The sequence below is a fragment of the Lineus longissimus genome, chromosome 6 (genome assembly GCF_910592395.1).
Source record: "Lineus longissimus chromosome 6, tnLinLong1.2, whole genome shotgun sequence".
Lineage (NCBI taxonomy): Eukaryota > Metazoa > Nemertea > Pilidiophora > Heteronemertea > Lineidae > Lineus > Lineus longissimus.
The window spans coordinates 14,752,633-14,775,633 of record NC_088313.1 but is presented as its reverse complement, the minus strand read 5'-3'; the positions used below and the strand labels follow the sequence as shown (position 1 = coordinate 14,775,633).

Here is a 23,001-nt window from a genome sequence, read left to right as displayed (position 1 = left end):
TCGATTTTCATCATTTTCACTCGTGATTGGACTCGTTATTTATCGTGACGTATCATGTGATTAACAATTCCATAGCTTTCACTTTCCATCAGGAACCATCAGTCTGTCACTCTGCCTTAATTTTCAATGTATCGTCATGAGTTGGGCAATAGCACATCTTACATTTCTCATGAAAATAGACTCAATTGTATCATCCCCCTTTTAAGATCATTTGCCAATTCATTTTCTTGTTTTAACATCAGAGAAGCAATTGCTCCGGCAAGTAGGCACTGTCTCCCCTCAAACATTTCCAGCAGCGTGCGCAGTCGGCCGCTTTATGGATAAGGCACCCATCCGGAGCTGGGTCGCTATCCGTCGCATCTTGCTCCCGCAGAAGAACACGTCCGCCATCGCCCCTTACTGGTGCCCTTCTCGTAGTCTTTCCATGGATCATGTCTCATTTTCACAGGTTTTGCAAAAGGGAAGACCTCCAAGGGGTCCATATTTGGGCTGGCCGAAAAACCATTATTAAAGGTCTTTCAAACGCTCAAACACTTTTATTTCTAAAGGTGTTAGAGAAATTCCCCAACAATGACACTTTTGGGAAAAGGGACAGGGCGAAATTGCCTGGCACTGTATACTCTTAATTTCACATAGCCAATGATAAAATATAAAATTCTAAATTAGCTGTAAACCAAATATGAGCAAAATGTCATTAAACAAAAAGTAATGGATCGGAACTTTGCATAGATAAGATGGTATATTTTACAAACATAATGATCACATCATAATGCAATGTTTACAGCAGTGATGGTTTCGCGCTAATTTCGAGTTTTGCGCACGTGTCAGATAAGAAATTAACTTGAAAAATTACTCCAATTAAAGACAACAATAATATCAAAGTTATCACATAATGTTCGGAGTATTTCACCAGAACGCGAACTGAATTCTGTCCCGCTTGGATGTAAGCTGACAGTTTTATTGCAAACACCCTTTTAATGTGGACATTAATAATACAAAACAGACCGATTAAATGGTGTAGTAAGCATATACCAGATTAGAAATAATTTACGTTGATGATTCGCAGGAGGGATGTGAAATTTAGAAAGATGGTTTCATCTCATGGCAATTTTACTTTCTAATATTGTTATCTTGAATAAGTGATGGTTGAGTGAGAGTGCTGCGAGAGCGTAAATGGCCTGTGAGGAATGAGATTTGAGCTATCTGTTTTAATTGTACTGCTTGGCAATTAAATTTCAAAGTAATGACTTTTTTCATAACTTCGTTTTTCAAGTCTTTACAATTTATACTTTTACAGATCAATCGGTGATGAACAAGGTTTATTTTCAAAAGAGGAATTGACAGTATCTTAACTGGTAATAATGATTATTATCACCAGTGAGTTACCTCTTTGAAAAAAAAGTTTTTGAGGTTCTAAAAAAATCTTATCCATTGAAGGATTTTTGACCGACACAAAATGCACAACGTATTTAATTTTGGTAAATTGAAAAATTCAAATGTTTTTGAGATTATGAGAGGTTTTTCACTTCGCTAAAAAACCTATACGGGGTGCATAATTCCGTTGGCCGAAAAACGATTATAGGTATTTAAAAAGCAGAAATAACTTTATTTCGAAGAGTGTACCTGAATCGAAGAATACCGTTAAAGTGATCTCCTGCCGTAATTTTCAAACCCGACGACCACTTTCAGTTCGGCCACCCATGCGCTGGTGCCCAATCATTTCGGCAGCCGGGAGGGACGATGAGGTAGGAAAAACGGTTCTAGGATGAAAATATCCGGGGACAAATTAATTTCATTATGCATTTCATTTCTGAAGGATGGAACGTCTTGGGTCTCTATAGAACCATACCTAAAGCCTCACAACAATACCATCGTGACAACAGGGAAGAGCACTTTTTCCAGGGGATATCAAAAGTGTAATATCGTTTCGTGTCCGACTAGTTTGCGGGGTGCATGCACGGACAAATAACAGCTAATTTTTATTGGCTTACAAAATGTCACCCTTAGGACAAATAGACATCTCGCAAAACCGCCACTATTTTGGTAAAACCATTGTGGTGTGCCACTTCCGGTAGCGGCAGAAGTTTATCACCTACCGGCTTCATCGAAAATTCTATCCACTTCCGGTCTATCAGTTGACACGGAATTGCGTGCTGCGGGGTGCTGGAAAGTTAGTACTGAAATATTTTAAAGTTCACTTCGATATTATGCGCGAAATGCAGTCACGAAAGAGGGGTCCAGCCCTGGTTTGTTCAAATCTTTGTTAGCTTGAACAGAGATTCGTTTGGTTCTGACGTGAAGAATTCTAATAGGAATAACTGAAAAAGATAGCATACATGTATTTAGGGTTATTGAATACGGCGTTTTTCTAAGTTTACGTTCAGAAATTAACTAAAAGCTCTTTTACAACTGCTACAAGAAGTAAGCGCACGGCATTCTGTATTGTCGTGGTTCTCTACTAACATAACATAATTTTTTTTCTAAAGGATTCTGTAAAGGTTTTGCCTGTGTATATCAGAATCGCTGTAACAGTATATCGTCTTTGCCTATAATCAACTCTCGGCCGACCAGTTCCACCCCTCTCATAGAATGGCCACCAATCATGGTATCATTATGTCAACCTGGCGCCAGTAGCCTCATTATCCTCTCAGCCTAATGAATGCGGCAGCAGAGACTTTACCCAAAACACCTCCGCTAAACGCCGCGTTAATGAGATGGGAAATAGTGTGGTCATGAGACGTCGTTTACGCCATCATTTCGAAGCGGTTTTTATCACAAAGCCAAAGCGAAAGAATTATTAAAGTTAATGAGCATAATCGAAATATACGCTTCATGATATAGAATTGGGGACAAACGCGAGCGATTGTTGAATACTTTTATATCGTTTGGGGGCAGTGTCAGAATAGGGGAAAAATATTTGTTTGCGGGTTCGATTTCTTTCACTGCGAGGACGCCACACGAGGAAACGCCGTTTTTGCATAGCGATTCCGCACGAGATGTGCGATTCAGCCATAATCGCATTCAGTGCCTTGGAATTAGAGTGGTAATCGCAGCTTCCTGCAACAAGAATCGCAGCGTCTTGCAATAAACATGGACCACAGCAATTCCAGGTTTTACTCGCAGACGAGCGATCTAGCTATTTATTGCTCATAGATAAACATTGCTCGTTTGCGGGTGTTATGAAAAAAGTTCGTAATTCCAATCGATTTAAAATCAGGAATCGACGTCATGTGTTGGATGCACGCGTGACTCAGTGATGCTGTCCCAAATTCTTTGACGGTTTTTGTAGCGGACCTTGTAAATTCTTCGCCAATAATGATATAGTATACCTAACATGAGACACTCCCTCGCTAAGGGTGCGAACGAGTGAACTGTGTACTACTTGGCAGTGAGACTAGCCGGGGTATTGGTGTCCGCTAATTCGCCATAAACGTCTCGATAAATAATCACATCATATTAAAATAAGTGTTTGCTAATTTTAGAGCATGGCCTTTCACAACTCAAATGACACAGCCTTTTACCAGTCTCAGAGCTCTTTGAATTCTCTTGCCAGTGTCGACTATTTCACAGGGTCAATCAAAAAAGATCCTTTTCATCGAGTTACAGCCGGAAAGCGCTTACGATATGACACACCACAAATCGATCGTTTTCTCATCCGTCTTGACGACTTGGAACGGGGAGACTCCACTGAAACCGATGACGTCTCCTACAAGGGGAATCCTCTCGTTTATTTTGGAATCGGGGCTGATTTTAATCTCACTATTGAACAACGTGAACAAAACGGTCGGACTAACTCTCAAGGGACTAGATTTCCTTTCACACTCTTCAGGGGCGCTGTTTTATATCATGCCAGTAATTATAAATCAAGCAGAACGTTTAGATTAAGATAGAAACCATTTGGCAACTCCGTAAACACAATAATCCCTGTGTAAATATTTAAAATTTATCACTGCTCAAAAATGCCAAGATTTAACTAAAGCAAAACGACCATTCGGGGAATAAAACGGTATAAAATGATTTAGTAGTGCGAATGATTGTAATGCATTAGGGGTATTTACCCGTATGATTCAATTACGTGAATAATTATAACGGGAAATGCGTTACAATTAAAGTTTCAATGAAATTTTGATGATGCTGCTATCTTAGTACAAATTTATGATTTTTGACGGAGCACTCTCCTATCACAAAGGTTGGGATATGGGAAGTTTCGGTCGTTAATGGCACTGAACAAAATTTGATGAGTAGCAAGGTCTATCTTTAAGGGGTATGCTGTTTGTAAGTACTGGTGGTCCAATAAAATAGAAATGCAGTTATACACATTACCGTAGTGCAGTTATTATGCGTACGAACTAAATTTTGCATACCAGTTCTTCCTGTCTCCACAACGGCGTCGGTCTTTAAAGGGCACTTTTAACAATTAAAAATGCTCTCAAAAGACAATAAGGAATGATTATTTATTAACATTTCCTGAACTATACACCTTCTAATTATCCCTTTACATAAATATAGGTTGCGCGATCGGTCGCGTGCTTTTCTTTCCTCGTGACAATATACAGCAAAATAGTTACAACCCCATAATCGCGCTATAAGTCCATAATGAGATCATGGTGACCCGGTGTAGAAGTTTAAAATGTCCTAGGATAAAATGTCCGGGAACAAAGGATTCTATTATGCGCTGAGCTAGTGACGGTCATTGCCTCTATAGAACCATATGCCATAATCTGTCAGAATACAATAGGCCCGGACACTTTTTACTTTTACACCGGCATAAATGTTTCGCCAGCTTTGCTATTTTGCCGCTACGCGGCGCGTTGGGTCTTTGCGTCAATTACGGATCTGACCAGTAAGTTGAGTAACCTATATTTACAGCATATATGAATAGCGATGATATGAATAGCGATGAACATCAATACACAAAAGCAAAATCCGTTGAATCGGCTGTCGAGGCACGTCTCTTGTATGGCATATAGATTTTGTATATGACTATTCAGTGTAGGTAACACAAGGCTTGAAAATACTGGAGAATGGCGGGCAAAGAAGGTAAGTCGAGTCCTTCATATCTGATTATCTCGGCTTTTTCTTCGTCCGAGCTTGGAGGAGTGAATTCCTCCAAGCCCAAGGTCCGAGCGAAGCTGTAGCTGTGATCTTGATTGAACCAACCCGGGCAAGGGACCATTCGCAAAAGTCTCTCTGGGTGGACGGGAAAAATGACACTTTTTCGGCCAAAATCATGGTCAAAAACACATTTTTTGGCTACGTTTAAGTGGCATTTTCCCGCTTCCCTGACCCCCACTAGCCACGCCCCTGGTAAAGCATAGGCATAATTTCCTCAGCAGCTCAGTGGTAGCTCATGTCTTAATTAAAGTGGCTCTACACATTCCCCAGTTCTGTCCGGTACTAAGTGACGAGGTGACCCGCCAAGATAAGACCTTGGTATACAGACGCGCAATCACTTGATTTCAGATTTGGGCAGTACGGTGGCCAAACTGTTTGGGTCACCTCCCCCCCTCACACACATCACACACGCACACTCCATCTGTAGCGATATCTGATAACTTATGGCGGGTCAAGATGTTCCCCTGTATAATACCATTCGAGGTATATACTTGTTATCAAAGAGGTGAAGTCCCTAACCCGACCGGCAGAGACCTTGATAAAACTCAATATGCGCCATCACTTGATTTCAGATTTGGGCAGTAAGGTGACGATCCGTCAGTGCACCCATGAAGATTTTGTAGCGATGGTCAAAGTCTCGAATGAGGTGGAGCATTGGAATGAGTCTCTGGTGGACCTTGAACTCTTAGGGAGATGCTTCCCTGGGGGGTCATTCGCGGCTCTCTTAGAGGGAAAGCCAGTTGGTGAGTGTTTCTCCATCAGTGCCATCACCACGTCTGTTGACAACGAGGCCAGAAAACCAGCTAGAAAAAAGAAAACATTTGGAAGGAAAAGATGGTTTATAATAAGCTTATACCATAACGAAGCCTCTTGATTACGCAGCTGTCGGGAGACATTATACATACATCAATTGTATACAAATTGCATGCATGTACCATGCATTGTGACCGACTAATAGAGTTGCGTGTGGCTTTAGAAATAGAAATTAGACTTAGTCGGACCAACAATTATGTGAACGAAAGGCGCAGCCTACCTGTCCCAGATGGCGCCAAAATTGTAAACAACTCTGATTCCTGATTCCTCATGTACATGTAATGTACATGCACATGATTGTATTTCAAAATGTTCTTATTCGATTTTCACTAGGTTTTACGATGGGCTTCAATTGGTCCGAGCGTGAAGCCTTCGGAGGGATGTCGGTTGTCTTGCCGGAGTACAGAGGAAGAGGAATCGGTAGGTTGTTCATGCCTCAGGAAACATTAGGCAGTTTCGCAACCCCCATACGACATCCTACAGAAATCTGTCGTGTCATTAAAAAGATCCAGTCGTGTCTCAAAAGCTTTATCTAGACTAGCTGATTGTAATTTGTGATTACCTCATATGCAGTACATTGACTGGAGTCAGTAATGCTATGCAATGTTATGCAATGTTACCCAGATGCCCAGCTCACATTATCAACTCCCTGAGAGGAACTCGAAACTGCTAAGATTTATCAATGGAAGCTTATTCCCGCCTTAGGTTTTAACCGGGCCGTTCAAAACACCCCAGTTTGTTGCGTTTCGTGATAGGTTTCCTTTAAGTCGTGTGCTAATTGATGTTAAGCGAGCATCTTCTATACTTTAGTTGTACGAAGAATAGGGGGTCATCGATAAAGAATATTTACCTACTTCGTACTTCGTAGTTTGTAGTTCTTCGTATGGTTGCGAAACTTGTTCGTTGGAATTGATGACACAGATACGAATGCAAAACAACTTGACTAAAACTGTGTAAACAAATGTTTTAGCAGTACTTGCATAGAAGTCTACGGTAGTGAACGGACTGATAGACCAACCTTCAAAAATCAGTCATATTTCATGGCATAGCCGAATATGGGAGTTTCGAGAGGGTTAGTGTGGGTTTAAATAAACAAATGCAACGACTCCAGTCTATTCATAAATTCAGTTTCGAGAGGGTTAATCACTCGAATTGGCGACAACTCGCAAAATGGGGATCCCTGACAGACTGAAAACACGCCAAGCGTTACACTGGTGATCTTCTGATTTGATTTGGAAACTTTAGTGCATTGATGTCCTCTGTAACCTACCATGCCGACTTGCCGGCAGTGAACGTCAATCCTAAAGTCTCCTCCTTTGGATATAGGCCTACGCACACCGACGGTGGATCAGCATGTAACCTACCGGCCATGGAGTCCTTCTTTGAGAGGCCAACGCAAATAAAATATTCAACTGACACTAATCTTGTACGTTGTCGTTACGTTTCAGGCACGGCGCTCTGGGCTGAACGACGCAAGTACGTTGGTGACAGAAATTTCGGCATTATGAGTGTACCAGAACGTATTGAACCAAATGGTCGCATCGGTTTCAACGTAAAATCTGCGGAAACTGGCATTTATGAGGGTAAACTCGACCTCAGTAAGCTGGAGGCTCCAAGCAAACAATACGGCATACAAGTTCATGATGTGGGGGACTTATTCAACGAAGTCGTCGCTTATGATGCTGACATTTACCCAATCTGTTCAAGAGCGAGCTATCTCAAGGAGTGGTTTCAGAAGGAGAAAACGAAGACTTTGGTAGCGGTTAACGATGGCAACGTTGTTGGCTATGGGTGTGTTCAGCCTGCTGGTGAAGGCTACTATGTGACGCCACTGTATGCTGATACAAAAAACATAGCCGAGTTGCTACTTCATGGTATGTTGTCATCACTATCAGCAAACGTCAGGATAGCGATGCATCTCCCGTTTGACAACAAGGCAGCAGTGGCAATGGCGGAGCGATTTGGCCTCTGTATGGTCATTGGTTTAGTCACGATGCATACCAGATATGCTCATAAGGAGGGCTGGCAGAAGGTGTTTGGTTGTAGTAAGCCGGAGATGTGTCATGTGTAGGTGCTGCCTTCGAGAGAGAGAGATGACACTCTGCACGATACATGTATTTCTATTTGTTAGCACTGTTTTAGTGACATGTCGTATATTTTTGGGATCGATGACACTTTGAAACTAACTTTAAAAAGGAGTTGTGTTGGCAACATTTGTTGTTTTAGGGCAGAGACATGTATTCATCTACAGGCGGAAGTGTGGCACTGACACATAGTCCGTACTGAACTGTGAAGCTGTGGTAAATACATGACTGTGATGGGTGAAGGTGGATTTATTCTTCAATCTTTGGTGGATTCTTAATCTACAGAGCCAGGCCATAACAGGGATATACTTTTTGATAAATAATTTAAGGAAATATTGTGTCAGTGGCCAGTGTAGAACTTGTATTCTAATAGGCCCATAACAGTCCGCGAGTGACCATTTGATGACAGTCATGTACACAAATCAATTTTTCTCAGGCAATCGGTATTGGAATGTTTTGAATTTTTACTGTTATTTTGATAATAGCTTCTTCATAGCACATATAAAATTTGGTGGGAATTAAAGCACCCTTGGTGTACTTTTTTCACCAACCTTTGTTCATTAAAATGTACACATAATGTACACGCTGGATAATAGAGGTCTCTGGCCTTTAGTCAAATTTGCAATGTATACGTTTACAGCATAGGCACGTTCGCATTTTTTTTCTGAACCTCTCTAATCCAACATAAAATTCATTGAGAGGTGCTTCATAACTCACACAACGTAGTGAGTGTAATGGTTACGTATACACTGTATGTAAAGTGTAAACAAAATGCATATATCCATCATGTCCATCGAATCTGAAAAAATTTGTGCAGACCCATGACAATTCTGGTTCCGGTACAGTTTGTCGCATTCCATATGGGCCGCGCGTTGGCCGATCCTGCATTCATGACGCGCCGCACCCACAGTTACGACGTCGGACGTGAATCCAATTGTTTCCTTCCTCGTGACGCAATTATTTCATGACGTCATGAGCCATTGACCATTCACACAAGTAGATTTATTCACACCGGCGCCACTGAAGTGCGTGTGTGGGACATCATGTATGGTGCTGCTCCCCAATTTCGAGTCATCCCCAATTTCGCGAAAACCCGTTTTTTCCCGTTTTCTCGCGCGTCACTTCGTTTCCAGAGAAGACATTTTCTGATTTTTGATTTTCATTTCGTTCCGCAAAGAAAGCGCCCAAAATGCGTCCTAAACAGGCAAGCAATTCTCTAATTACGTTCAAAACACTGGGTCAATACCTGGGATCATGCACTACACAGAAACACAACAATCAGTCGCGCATGCGCAATACCCGCGAAAATGGGGAGCCGCTTCGGATTTGTTTTGGTCTGCATCGATCTTTCAGTGAGCGATTTCAAGATTAATTCACGCTTAAAACATCCACGCAGCACCCCAGATATTTCGTTATTGATATCAAATTTCGTAATAAATAAGCTTTTGCGTGTATGGAATCGCTGGAAGCTAGTAAATCTGCACTTAGTGATAAGACCCGCGAAAACTGGCTCCTACATGATACATGTATTTAAAAATCATCTGCCAGTACATACAGTTGTGTGAGTTCACTAGAGCTTGCTCTTTACATATTACTTGTGGGCCTATAAGTTATCAAGTCTTACATAATGACCAAAGCCCGGAGTACCTCAAGGAGTTCCTCAGTCTTCGTGCCCCGGACCGCAGGCTTCGGTCTTCCGAGGACCAATGGTTCCTTTCCATACCACGGACAAGGGGCGTCTTCGGAGACCGTTGCCTGGGGAACTTGGCACCCAGGCTGTGGAACTCACTTCCGGCCTGGATGCGTGATCCCATTGGCACCAGCGCCTTCAAAAAACATATTAAAACTCACCTTTTTATTAAACACTTCGACACCAGCACCTAAATGTTTTAATCTCTATGAATGTTTTAATCTCTATGTACAATTTTCTCTTTTACTATTTGTTGTTTTTTAAATTGTACAGTGCTTTGCAAATGATTTTCATTCAAAAGCACTTATAATATAATAAATTATTATTATTATTATTATTATGTTTCTTGCCAAAGGTCGTGCCTCTCATGAGCAGCATTTGTGACTGAAGAGCAATGCACCATCGCCATCACTGGCATCAGGTTAATAAATTTGTTGTAAAAATGTATTTTTCATGTTGCTATTCATGATTATTGTCAAGTTTATTGTACACTCTTTACAATAAAGCATTTATGAAAAACTTTGTGGTGTTGGCCAAGTTTAGACTCCCCGGGAGGCGAGGGTTTTTTTACAGGTAGGTTCGTACCATTGTGTACATTGACAGCCAGAAATTTATTATTAAAATAATCAAGTAAATGAAAAAAAAAGCAATAAAAACAAAAAGTGCATAATTTTTTGGGTCCTTCCGAGATTCGAACTCGCACCATTTGTCAATGTACATCGCTGATCTTGTTTACTGATTAACAACACGTGCGTTTCTTACTTGAAGATGTCAGGCCAAGTTACTGAGCTCTGATTGGCTGTCAATGTACACAATGGTACGAACCTACCTGTAAAAAAAACCTCGCACCCGGGCAATCGATTTGGTCACGGGCTTCCTGGCTGAGATAATGCTAAGTTAATGTCACCGCCAAAGTGACTAAAAAAAATTTGGTTTGAACACAGGTCACTGAATCAAGGGTGCAGTAACAGGTTAAAATGTCCATGACCTCTTTGGATTTCTTGCACCCCCCCCCCTTTTACAATGTATTGACCTCTAACTGACACTTGATTCAGTGGCCTGTAACCCGACCTCCTTTGACACTGTTTTGTTGGAGGGGGGGGGGGGGCACATGTAGCCTTAGCACACTCGGCTCGAAGGTCCCCCAAACTTACCCCTACCCGGCCGATGCCCCAGCTGATGAGCCGTTCCGGCCTAAATATCAATAAACGAATGCATCTGACGGATCAGCGTGTTTCAACACAAATTACCTCCCTGATCTGATCCGTCAACGAGAAGCAACCTTCATACACTACACTGGGGGGGGGGGGAGTCAAACCTCAGTAACTCCTGTCTCAGGCCCTGGTCTCTTTTATCTAGTGATCACCTCGTATCAAGATATAGAGACACCGCCGAATCCCGGCAGACAAGGAACTCGCAGGGCTGAAATAGCATGAGGTTCTCGACAACAACAACTATACAAAATGTGATGACGTAGTTCTCAATAGTGAAGTAAACAACACCCAAAGTTATCTCAGTATCTCCCTTTTTCTCTTTTTTTGCCGTCAAAACGGCATTAAAGTTGTCGAAATGCCACAAGGTCGCGTAGATCCGAGACTCAAGTATAATAAGGATGACACGTACGTCAATCTGTGCGTGAAATACTCCGTGTTTGTCTTTAATCTGTTGTTTTGGGTGAGTACATTTTCGATTCGTTCGTTCTTCTTCATGTCTTGAATTCTTCAATCTTCAACTTCCACCTTGGACTAAGTCTTGTCTTCAAGTCCCAGTTCAAGAAGCAGACCCTGCCATGCCTACGGTTACCAACTGGGTTAAAATTTACAATCCTTAATCGAAAAATGACGTAGTTTGATCGCATTCAATTATCCATTGAACAGTCACACTCGTCACAGTGCCAGCCCAGTGGTATGGCGCTTATTTAGTCAACCGTTGACCTTTTTTGGGCAGTGAATGGGGATTTTAAACTCGTTCCATTGCGAGATCGATTTATTTTTGGTCTTTGTACAGATTGTTGGTGCTGCAATGATAGGCATTGGTGCATGGGCCTACATGGAGAAGAACAAATTCTTTGTGGACAATCAACCAGATATCAACAGCATCTACGATATCATATTTGATGTGTCCATCATCATCATTGTCGTTGGAGCCATCCTCTTTATCTGGTCATTCGCTGGCTGCATCGGAGCATTGAGGGAGAATAATTGTTTGTTGAAATTTGTAAGTATAAAATTCAAGGTGTTTTTTAGTCAGATAGTCAGAGGGTCCAAAAAAGCAATATAAGTGATGGATGGAATTCACTTTTTGAAAGTCACCCTAAAGTGTTTTTCAGCTAGATCTGGCTAAAGGTATTTGGTTGACCTCTTGACACTAAAACTCTGATAGTGTAATCACGAATAGTAATGTTACACAGCCCTGAGCAACCGGTGTCATAGTTGACCAGCTTCTAAGTCAAGTGAAAGAACATTGGTTATATAGGCGTACCCTGAGGATAAATTGTTGTTCAACACAAATCTCATGGTTAGTGGTGATGTGGTCACATTCAAGAGTTTATTTGAGAACATAGTGAAAAGCTGCTGCTGTGTCCAGTGGTAAGACCGTTGTGACTGACTTGGGCGTCAGATCGGAGAAAATATCGTTTGATTGTCCTTACGTCTTGACGTCTCCACCCTGTTGGTGAGTCGTCGTTGGATGGTTGGCCCTGTGGCGTCACTCTTGGTGGTTGTGACGTCCCGGTCTTGGCGGGTGTGGTTGTCAAGGGTCTTTCCAGGAGAAAGGGTGTGCACATGAATGACGTCATGTCGTCATTCTCGGGCGGGAGATGAGCAGCAGGGTTTAAGTGTGCTCTGAAAATGGTTTCGGTACAGTGGTGACCTCATCAGTTATGCTAGTGGACTAGAACGGAGTGTGGCAGGTAGTGTAGCCTGCTTGACCCTTTTGCCGTCCGGTTTGTGAGTCGGACCAGTTCCCTTATTGTATTATAGGGGAGCCGTACTCTATCATTGTGATATGAGGAGGGTCGGGGCTGGTGTGCTTACGACTGAAATGGTATGGTGTTGTATCTATTTCAGATTTAAAATGGCGTGAGAGTGTTTTGGGGACGAGGATTCTGGGTGATACATTCAAGAGTTTAACTGGGTACCTTTGGCCAGATGGATATGAAAAAGATTTCAATTGTCCGTCATTTGACTCCCTCCTTCCTTACTCTTTCAGTTCTACATATCGCTGGCCCTCCTCTTCTTACTCGAGGTTGTCGGTGGAATTCTTGCCTTTGTATTCTCGAACCAGGTGAAAGAACGCGTTACCAAGGTGCTGCAAGAGGAGGCTATTGTCCGTTATCGTGATGATCTCAATCTAATGAATATTATGGATTGGTTCCAGGAGAATGTGAGTCTGATAGCCTTTTGTTTAATAAGAAAAAAAATAAACAAACAAACTTTTTCCTCAGGACCCATGGTGGCCGAGTTGAAAGGCCAAGTAGACTGTTAGATGTCCTGCTTTTTCGCCTGAAAATTGCTTCCGACGGAACCGTTACTTCCTCAAATAATATCATCTAAAAAACAGCACTTAGAGCCAGAATATATATGCACAAAAGTTGTTGGTTTTTGAGTAAGAATGGCTCCCAACAGAATTGCAAGTGCCCAAGGATTTGACTGAACGAAATGGCCTTCAAAATATATTAACAAGATACATACTGTGACTGACAATCAGTCAGACTGTGTATGTTATATGACTAGAGTATCTGATCGGATCCGTGAAACGTATCATACAACCACTTGAAACTTCTTTTCAACAAGTACTCCGATTCTGCATTCCTGCACATAGCACTACGCACACAGCCCTTATTACAACTCGATACAGTCATGCTCATTCATCACACTTCGCAATGTACATGAGCATGTACGGTAGTCAACAGGTCCTTTGACTTTGTAGGGTTTGCTGAGATTCGGTTTCTCAGTATCTATCACTAGACGCTATTGAAGTCGCACACAAATAGCAGTCATGCAATGCTAAGACATACATTAAGCTGCCCGATAGCATTATGTATTGGGTCATGTGGGTTAGCACGTTTAATCCTGTTTACTCAGTTTTGCTCTAGACAGCCAGAGTCACCCGTACAAGAATTCTGCGGCATGATCAGTGATATTCTGATGTTATATTTTCAGTTCGGCTGCTGCGGTGTTGGTAATGATGGTTATAAAGACTGGGAGATGAACGTTTATTTCAACAGCTCTTCCGACAATCCAAGTGGTGAGCGGGGAGCGGTTCCATTCTCGTGCTGTAGGACACCAAACAATCTGGAAGTGAGTCGGCTGTGTTGTACTTTTTTAGCAGCTAAAATAACCCGTGTGGATTGGCATTTAATCTGCAACTCTTTCGCTGCTTTAGAGTTTTTGAAGTGCACCGTGCCCCTGGCCCACACGCTGTGTTAAAGACCGGGTGGCCTGGATCCCAACTTGGCTTTGGAAAAGTTACATTGTCAAATAGCTACTACTCAATCTGAGGGACGAGGTGTGCATTGCTTTGAGTGCCTTGCTGCAATCTCGTTTTTGATGTGAATAAATGATTAAAAGTGTTTTGAGAAGGCAAATTCTGAGCTTTTTTTTCAATTTGCGGATATTCGGGTGCCCTACACAATGTCACAATGCCACAATTCCACCAGTTCGCATAAGAACAGGGTATGGATGGATATGTAGCCCTCTTCACAATACTGAACTTATCTTTTTTTCAACAAATGAATTCTTCATTATTTCTCTTCAGGATGATGCAGTTCACATTAACAAGATGTGTGGGTATGAGATGCTGTCAAAAAACGTAAGTGCAATGTCAGAGCTTAAAGGGGTATGCCATTCGTAATAACTGGTGGTCCAGGAAAATAGAAATGCAGTTTTACACAATGCCATAGTGCAGTTACTATGGATACGAATCTGCCTGAATTCGGTATTTCAAGTGACCGACAATTTCGGCAAATTCCAACACATTTTGCCCTTTTGACCTGAAACACTCGTAGTTTTTTTTGTGAATCCAGCCTTCCTAAAAAACACCATCCCTTCGAACACCTGTAACAATGTCTTACCAGTCTACGATCCAGACCAGGAATATGTAATTGATATCAGTTCCCGCGTTATCTGATGGTCTCGGTTTGGTTTACGCTGAGTGGCATATCTGCTGCTAGCAGGCCAGACTCTAATTAGGACACGCTCAATATAGCCATTCCGTGATGGAGAGGCATCCATGATTGACTCGATTGCAATCCAAAAGAAACAACCCCAAGCATGTTGTCTGTTGGACAACTAACTAGCTACTAGCTCATGCTGACCACATGGGCTCCATCCACCCATGGGTGAAAGATAAAAAATTTCATAAATATTATAAACCAATGGGGCTATGCTAACTAATCTAAGTGGACATTTGGGATATATTATCAATAAGGTATATTTAGTATCTACCGGTACTTCAAACTCTACAATGAACTAACTTAACTAATGGTGAAAATGCCCTAGCCATAGCAACCACTACACCAACTCCTAACTGACACATGCATACTAGTGTAGGGTATACAGAATGTGCATCAAGGAAGTAGGGCCATGTCCTGGATTTTTAACTCTGATTTGCAAAATGAGCACTTTCAAAGTTTTAAGATGACTATATGTTGATACGTTAGGACATTATATACCCATGGATATCATACATCAACTGTCTTGAACGCTAAGCCTCACAGAACATGGCACCCAACATGTGTCTCTCAGCATGTTTGACCCCATCTATCAAGCCACTGTTCATTTGAAGATTTCTCAGAACTATTTTAATTTCAAGTCATCAGACCGCTTGCATCTGAAAGAAGGCATCATTATGTGCCAAAATGTGCATAGAGACTGTGCTGATTGGCTGAGACCACGCTAAGACGACAGCTTTTTTCTGTTGATTGGCATTTTAGAACCCTGCCCCTCATGACTATAACCAATAATATAGCAGAGACCAATTGAGATATGAAATCAACATTTTGCATTCCATTAGTCAAGATATCAAGAGAGAGGCCTGGTGGATATTTCACCCTCAATGCCCTTTAAGCCTCCCAGAACATGCCCAAAAAGGGCAGCCACACCCTTCAGGATTATTTAGGATTATTAATCTGTCTTCTGGAGCTAAGTAGGATAATATGTTTGAGGATAAATATTATAAACAGTCAGTGAGTAACCTATTCTTCAATATCAGCAAGATTGAAACAGATGTGGGTAACTGTATGGTCACAGGGGACACTTTTAATGGCACATAATCATTTGGTTACTCTCTATCAGACAGGTAGTACATTGCAGTACCAATGCACTATCATGCATTGGTACCAAAACGAGGCTGAATTTTAGCAACGAGGCTGAGTTTTAGCAGATAAGGATATAATATGGCCTAGATTGCAGACTGATGGTCACAGGGGACACTTTTACTGGCACATAATCATTTGGCTACTCTCTATCAGACAGGTAGTACATTGCAGTACCAATGCACTATCATGCATTGGTACCAAAATGAGGCTGAGTTTTAGCAACGAGGCTGAGTTTTAGCAGATAAGGGTATAATATGGCCTAGATTGCAGACTGTACTTTACCTTACAGCCGATTGAAGCCGCAAAAACTATTTACACCGGTGGTTGTGTGTCGGGTGTCATCAAAGTGGCTGAAGACAACATGCTCTTGGTTGGTGGAGTCTCAATAGGAGTCGCTGTTTTTCAGGTGAGAGACCGATAATATTAAAGGAAAAAAGATGACCTTGGCGATATTGGTGTTGTTACTCTTGGTGTGCATCTCTGTATTTTATCCCCAACACCATGTTTTCCAATGTCCATTTTGATTTTAATCAATTCTTATGCATGTCCTGTGCTGGGCAGGGCTTACATTTGGGCTCACAAGGTAGCACCACCACCAATGTATCTAGTCTTGATAGTTTTCCTTCTTTCAATGTTGTCTTTTCTGGAGAAATATGTAATTTTCAGTTTTCGTCGTGAGTTCTCTCTTTCTACAAGCTACTCAACACAGAGAAAGATTTGCATGACAGAACTTGCCTGACACTTAGATCACCCTGATGAATTGGCAGCAACTTTTCCCGAGGGATGTCCACCTCTCAGAGAGGTGGTTAGCCTTGACTCGGAGAGGTGGTTAGCCTTGACTCGGAGAGGTGGGAAGCCCTTTGAGAGGTTGATGCTGATTTCCAGGAGTGTACATTGTGAAGATTGCTCGCCACTTGTGTAGGATATTTTTGTCTTGTCTTTATCTTTGCTTCCAACAAAAAAATCGCGCGGAGCTTGATAAAAAATTTTCACCCCAATTTTCGCACAAGAACAGTGGGTTCTCCTTCATGCCCTGAATTAATGATGATTTTAATGCATGCCACTCTACGTAGTATCAGCTTAACCCTTTCTGTGCAGCTTAAACATGTAGAAATAATTTTTCGGCTGTCGTGTCAAACTGAAAAAACCCATAATCATTCCGTGTGGCTGGCCAGAAGTTCTCAACTAAATTGATGCTATTGTGTCTTACCTACGTGCGGCTGGAGAGAAAATCTCAAAAACGCTATAGATAAGCTATAAATGCAGTGCTGCCATTTGTTGATGAACATATCTGTTAGGCGAGATTTTTCTCCCCTACAGATGGCGCAGATAGCGTCTGGCGAGAATTTCTGGCCAGGCGAATGGGAAGGGTTAAAGGTACCTGAGCACTGTCGGTATATTAATAACACTTACGTATCTACTTTTGCAACTTTCAGGCCGTTGCAATAATACTTACGCGAGAGCTAGACAGAAGCATCGCAATGCAAAAAGAATTGTGGATAAAACAATGAATAATGTTCTTTGTGTTATACAATATCCATTCAGTGTGAGTCGGTAGTTTGTTGATTGAAAATCGTGTTGCACTTTAGAAGCATGTGACCAATTCGAATTTCTACTTCAGTCTGAAATTAAGAATGTTGAAATTCAAAACGCTTCCAGGAAAGGGCAGAATTTTTATCAGATTGACAAATGTTGCGCTAACAAGTCGGCTTTGATGTTGCTTAACTAACCTTCATGTAGCCGCTAACATGGCTAATGGGTGCTAGTATCGACGATGTGCAACCCTTTTTGATCTGCATGTTTTTGATTGTGCTAGTTATTGCGATTTCTGTTTTTTCTGTGTGAAAATATTATTGGAAGGCTTCAGGGTTCAGCAGTATTTGTATAGAACTAGAGGGCTTCTGAACATGCAGCAAAACAGGCAACATATCCATTGGCTGTTCCGTTGTGAACTCGTGGCCATGTTCCCATTACTCTCTAGCATATTTGCTGATACAATCAATGGGAATGAATGTCCAATAAGCCAAACAAAGGTTCATTTTGTGTGGGGCGCATCCCAAGGTCATGCGCAAACACGTAACAAGGAAACACGCCACAAGCGACAGTCAATGGATATGCAGCGTGTTGGCTACTGCAACTGCAAAGCACATATTATGCATGTGCATGACATTGTATTGTGGTCTTGTCTGCCTGTGCAATTGTTAGTTCACAGTTTTGAACTTACAGTAGAAACACCTATGGGTTTAAAAAGATAATGCAACCGATATGCTCGCTTTGAGTTTTGAAAATTGCTGCTCAACACTTTCAGTGCGAGGGATTTGTATAGTGATGTCCCGTTGACGCAAATCTATGTTAGATGATGCTGGCCTGTTATTGAGCTTCGACAGCATGTACCTCGTTCAATGCATTTATCCTCTCCTCTTCCTTCTCCCCTCTCAGCTTACCCTTCTTACTTTACTCATAGAGTGCCAATGTGATCTGTGTAAACTGCCATGTGTATATAGTCCCCGTTTGTGTTGAAAAAACACCAGATCCCCCACCCATGCACCTCCTCCTTGGTCATTTCCTGGTGTTCCTTAGATTGACAGACCAGAGTCACTATAGTTTAAACCTCAAGCCAATTTGGACCTTGCCGAGAGTTGAACCCATCGCCTCCTGACTATGAGCCGAGTGCTTATTATCCACTGACCTCCCTTATATGGTGTAAAAAATGGCTCCCTTAGTTATTGATAATAAATGAAATAAAGCGACGGTATGGAGATAAGATAAATTTCATGATTTGGTATCAGCTGACCTATATTTCGTCTTTTCAGATTATCGCAATTAGCCTGGCCAGAGTTCTTGACACCCAGATAGCTAGCCAGAAAGATCGATGGGTGTAGAGATAGACAACAGCTGCAAAGATAACTCTGATTGCGATCATTGGATCACAGACATGTACATGTACTCATGGCATGTATGCATATTCACATGTATTTGTGGCATGTACATAAACTTAAGCGGAATTATGGCATGTACATAAACTTAAGCGGAATTATGGCATGTACATGATTGTACTTTTGGCATCTACACATTCTAATATGACATGCACTTGTAGTCACATGTACTAATGGCATATTTACCCGTACATACATGTACTTGTACATGTACATAACAAGTGCAAGCATTAGCATGTTCCTCTGTCAGTTACATGTATACACATGTACTTATTACGTGTACATGTATTTGTGTATGTACTCGCATGTAATTATGACATGTGCTTACGGCATGTACACACATTCAAATGCACTTTATGGCATGTACACAAGTTTGGAAGCAGTGTGCCCTGGATTAATGATGATGATGATTCTCACAACGATGGTCCATTGTGAACTTCATCATCAGCATTAGTGTCAGGTCCAAATATATTTGTCTGTGATTTTTAACAGCATTAGCGTGCAGGGCCCGGTTGTTTTCAACTGCTTAGAAACTTGGCAAGGGTTCTGCTAAAGCTTCGCGACACCCATGGCGAACACTTTTGAGGTTCTGCTAACTTAGCGGTGGCATAGCAGCAGCTAAGACTAATGGAGCAAACTTAGTAGTACGCTAAGATAACAGTGGCTTTTGCGTCCACCAACCAGATAGCTGAGCTTTGAACAACCAGGTCCTGAAGTTAATGTAAAGTTCTATAGTTAAATGCTTTTCAATGGAAGAAATGGAAATGTACATGTTCTACTCGCTGATAATTCAAATTAAGGTATTGAGAGAATGATTTGTCCTGAATTGAATATCTCATTTGTTTTCAAACAGACGTGTCACACATTATTTCGAAGGCACTTTTGTGCAAAATCAGATCATGGAAATGCATGTACCGGTAGCTGAAAATCTGTCTAAAAAATGAGGCGCTTCCTTTCTATGGCAGTGCAGGTCTGTGTTATTTCCACTGGAAAGGCGGTCCCATTTTGATGGCAGATTCAGGGCGGGGTGCAAGAGGGGTGTGCCATCCACTTTCTTCGGAGACATTTCCCTGGTCACTTCTTCACAAGAAGCATTTTGAAAACCAAGGAAACTTATACTCCCAGTGGCAGATTCAGGGGGTGGTGCAGGAGGGGTGTGCCATCCACTATCATCGGAGACATTTCCCAGGTCACTTCTCCACAAGGAGCATTTGGTTCTAAATTTAGCCCTCTAGTGCCTGGAGAACTCATTTCTAACACTTTAGTCTTCTATATTTGTTTCTGAGGGAGGGCCAAGACCCTTCTCGTATCCAAGAGCACACCTTTGGTGCTCTCATTATGTGCTGCACTCCTTTCCAAATTTTGGGATCTGTCACTGTAGGCCTTCCCATGGGGAGTCCGTTTTCAAGTCTTCCAACAGTATTGCGGGCAGTATTGTTCCTTTTATCAACTGCTAGTCATTTATAAAGATTCTATACCACATTCTAATCAAGATGCTGATTACAAACTACCGCAGTACCATTCTATACATCAATAAAACCAAGAATAAGTTGTCCAATTCTTGATATAGTGGGACCTCCCTTAGCGGACACCTCCCTCTATTAAGGACACTAGTTTTGGTACCAAATTGGTAGTTTTCATTCAATTTGACCTCTCTAATCAGGACACCTCTCTGATAAGGACAGTACCTGACAGTCCCGATGGTGTCCTCAATAGAGTGGTTCTACTGTAAAACTACTCGAAATGTATTCTTGCCAATATTCTAGAATGCATGCCAAAGTAAAATCACTTGAGAGACACGTGGAAAACTAGTTTGATAAAAATACTATAGATGGCGACACTAAATAACATTTCTTTTGGGTCCGATAGGTGTCGCCAGTGCTAACCACTGGCTATTGACCTCCCGTCAGTGTACCGTAGGTCGCGCGCAATATACAGGCAACCTTTGCGGAACATAGAGCGAGAAGCGGTTACTGGCAAGGCGTGCCCGAGACTACCAACTGGTGCTTACGTTGCTAGTAACTGACTTGTTTGGCGACCGGGAATTGCTAAAATTGAGATTGACACGTTTTCACTGTTTTCCGGATTGAAAAATCATTGTCTTTCCAGCAATTTATTGTATGGAAACACTGTAATATGGGGAACAACCAAAATATAACACCCCTTGCAACACGGGATTCAGATCAATATTACCTTACATCAACGTGATAAGAGGGTACACTGGTCAGCTCATAGCTCCTGTTCTAGCCACTACTTCCAGCACTTCTTGCAATGACAGGGGAAAGTGGGCTGGCACTGATGTACGGATTAATTAAAGGGACAACTTGGGTATGAGATACATTGGTTTTTTCATACCAAGTTGCTTCCAGCAGAACCGTTGCGGCGCCTGGTAGCAGACAGACGTATATATCCTCCGGGCAAGGTATTAAAATCAAACGCCCAAGTTGTCCCTTTAGGAAACTGTTCATCGCCAAATGTCCGTTCCTCTTTATTTTCAGTATCGCTAAACATCTCAGATTTATTTTAGTGGATTATGAAAATTCTTTGGGATTTTTGAGTGAAAGGGTATATTTTTTCAAATGGAGCATAGTTGCAAAACCGCCGAAAAAACCGCGGGAAAAACCCGCGAATTTACATCGTGATAAACTCCTGTAAATATATGCGTATATTGTTAACCGAACACAATTTTTTTTTTATTATTGATTTGTGTGTAACATACATTCAATCGAGAGGTGTTTTCCACGGTTTATATAACTTTTATGAAATAAACTTTAATAATATTCTTAAATGCTGTCTTTGTGTCAATGAATCCTATTCATATTAAGGGTGGGTGCAGGGGTATATGAAGCGGGGGGGGGGGGGGGGGGGTTGCAGGACAGGATAGGAGGTATTTCCGGTGGTTCGGAAGGGGTGTTTGCAATCCCCTGCCTTATGGTCAGCGGGTTTTAGCTACCGATCGAGTGGCCAGTGTGTAGCCACAATTGGCTTATCAGTTTATTCCGATTCATATTTAAAATCGTTTGAAATTGAACACACCGACTGAGGCCAGTCGGCGCCACTAACCCGTGGGGCGTGATGGTATTTGGCCAGACGGTGTGAGATGTTCAACACTCGCTGACAGCTGATTGATAACTCCGACAGCGCGGGTGACAGCGCCGTGACTTCACAGCATTCGATTAGGTCATGATCGGATTAACTATTTGGTCATCAGACGATGATTAAATTGAAAGGCTAAACATCTGTGTTGGAATCGAATAAGACGTTATCAGGTTAGTACATTCTGGGTGCAAGTGTCGAATATCGTCTCCCCGCGGCTAACAACTCATGGAAAAAATGCCTGGTAGAAAATCAGGCGGCACCACCAGTACTAGGAGTCTGGGCTTTCGACCCAGCATGGAGTCATAACTGAACTCCCGAGGCCGACTGTACGAGACTGAATACACTGAACCAAACAGGCGCGCATTTATACGCCCGCGTTTCCGACCCTTTGATAGACTGTTGATAGTGACAGCCAAATTTTGTTGTGGTCGTCGGTGCAAACTTCCAGAAAGTTCACTACTAGTAATGGTTAGGGGAAGTGACGTTACGCGGCAGATCCGCTGCATCCGGAGTGTACTCGCCTTAACCGCAGTTCGACCAAGCTAATATGTAAAGTGAAGGACTTAGTGAGTCCCCCTTTAGGTCGGGGGAGCTCCCCCGAACCCCCCTACGAGCATATGTTAAGTGCAAGCTCTAACAACTACAGCTGTTACAATGGGGGACACCCCCCAAACCCCCCTCCGTCGACATAGGAAGCTCCCCCCAAACCCCCCCGGTGGACAGTCAACTAGCCCTTCTGTGTCATACTGCTGGAGGGGGGGGGGGGGTGCGATGGGACCATCCATAGTTCCTTCCGACACATTTTTGTTTTGGTAATGTAATACATTGTGATTGTCCTTATTCACGGGAATCGGGCGTTTCCAGTGATATACGACACTTAAATGGATTGTCCTCATGCATTCACTTTGGAAACGCATTTTAAAATAGATGTCACGTCCTGTTAAT

The 23,001-nt window shown here is 42.1% G+C and overlaps 2 protein-coding genes across 3 annotated transcripts; both read left to right on the top strand.

Moving 5' to 3' along the window:
- The first annotated feature begins 4,886 nt into the window (after nt 1-4,886).
- On the top strand, nt 4,887-8,840 carry LOC135489747 (uncharacterized protein F36G3.2-like). Its single transcript, XM_064775243.1, has 4 exons — nt 4,887-5,040; nt 5,688-5,858; nt 6,262-6,348; nt 7,377-8,840. The coding sequence occupies exons 1-4, from the start codon at nt 5,025-5,027 to the stop codon at nt 7,997-7,999; spliced, it is 897 nt and encodes a 298-aa protein (XP_064631313.1). The 5' UTR covers nt 4,887-5,024; the 3' UTR covers nt 8,000-8,840.
- A 2,346-nt stretch (nt 8,841-11,186) lies between these two features.
- Nucleotides 11,187-21,745, top strand: LOC135489173 (tetraspanin-33-like). 2 transcript variants are annotated; one of them, XM_064774391.1, is made up of 8 exons: nt 11,187-11,376; nt 11,710-11,919; nt 12,913-13,086; nt 13,866-14,003; nt 14,461-14,514; nt 16,311-16,427; nt 17,458-17,567; nt 18,835-21,745. In XM_064774391.1, the coding sequence occupies exons 1-7, from the start codon at nt 11,272-11,274 to the stop codon at nt 17,530-17,532; spliced, it is 873 nt and encodes a 290-aa protein (XP_064630461.1). In that variant the 5' UTR covers nt 11,187-11,271; the 3' UTR covers nt 17,533-17,567; nt 18,835-21,745. The 2 variants fall into 2 exon arrangements, with proteins under 2 accessions (XP_064630461.1, XP_064630462.1); XM_064774392.1 differs by lacking the exon at nt 17,458-17,567.
- Nucleotides 21,746-23,001: the final 1,256 nt, after the last annotated feature.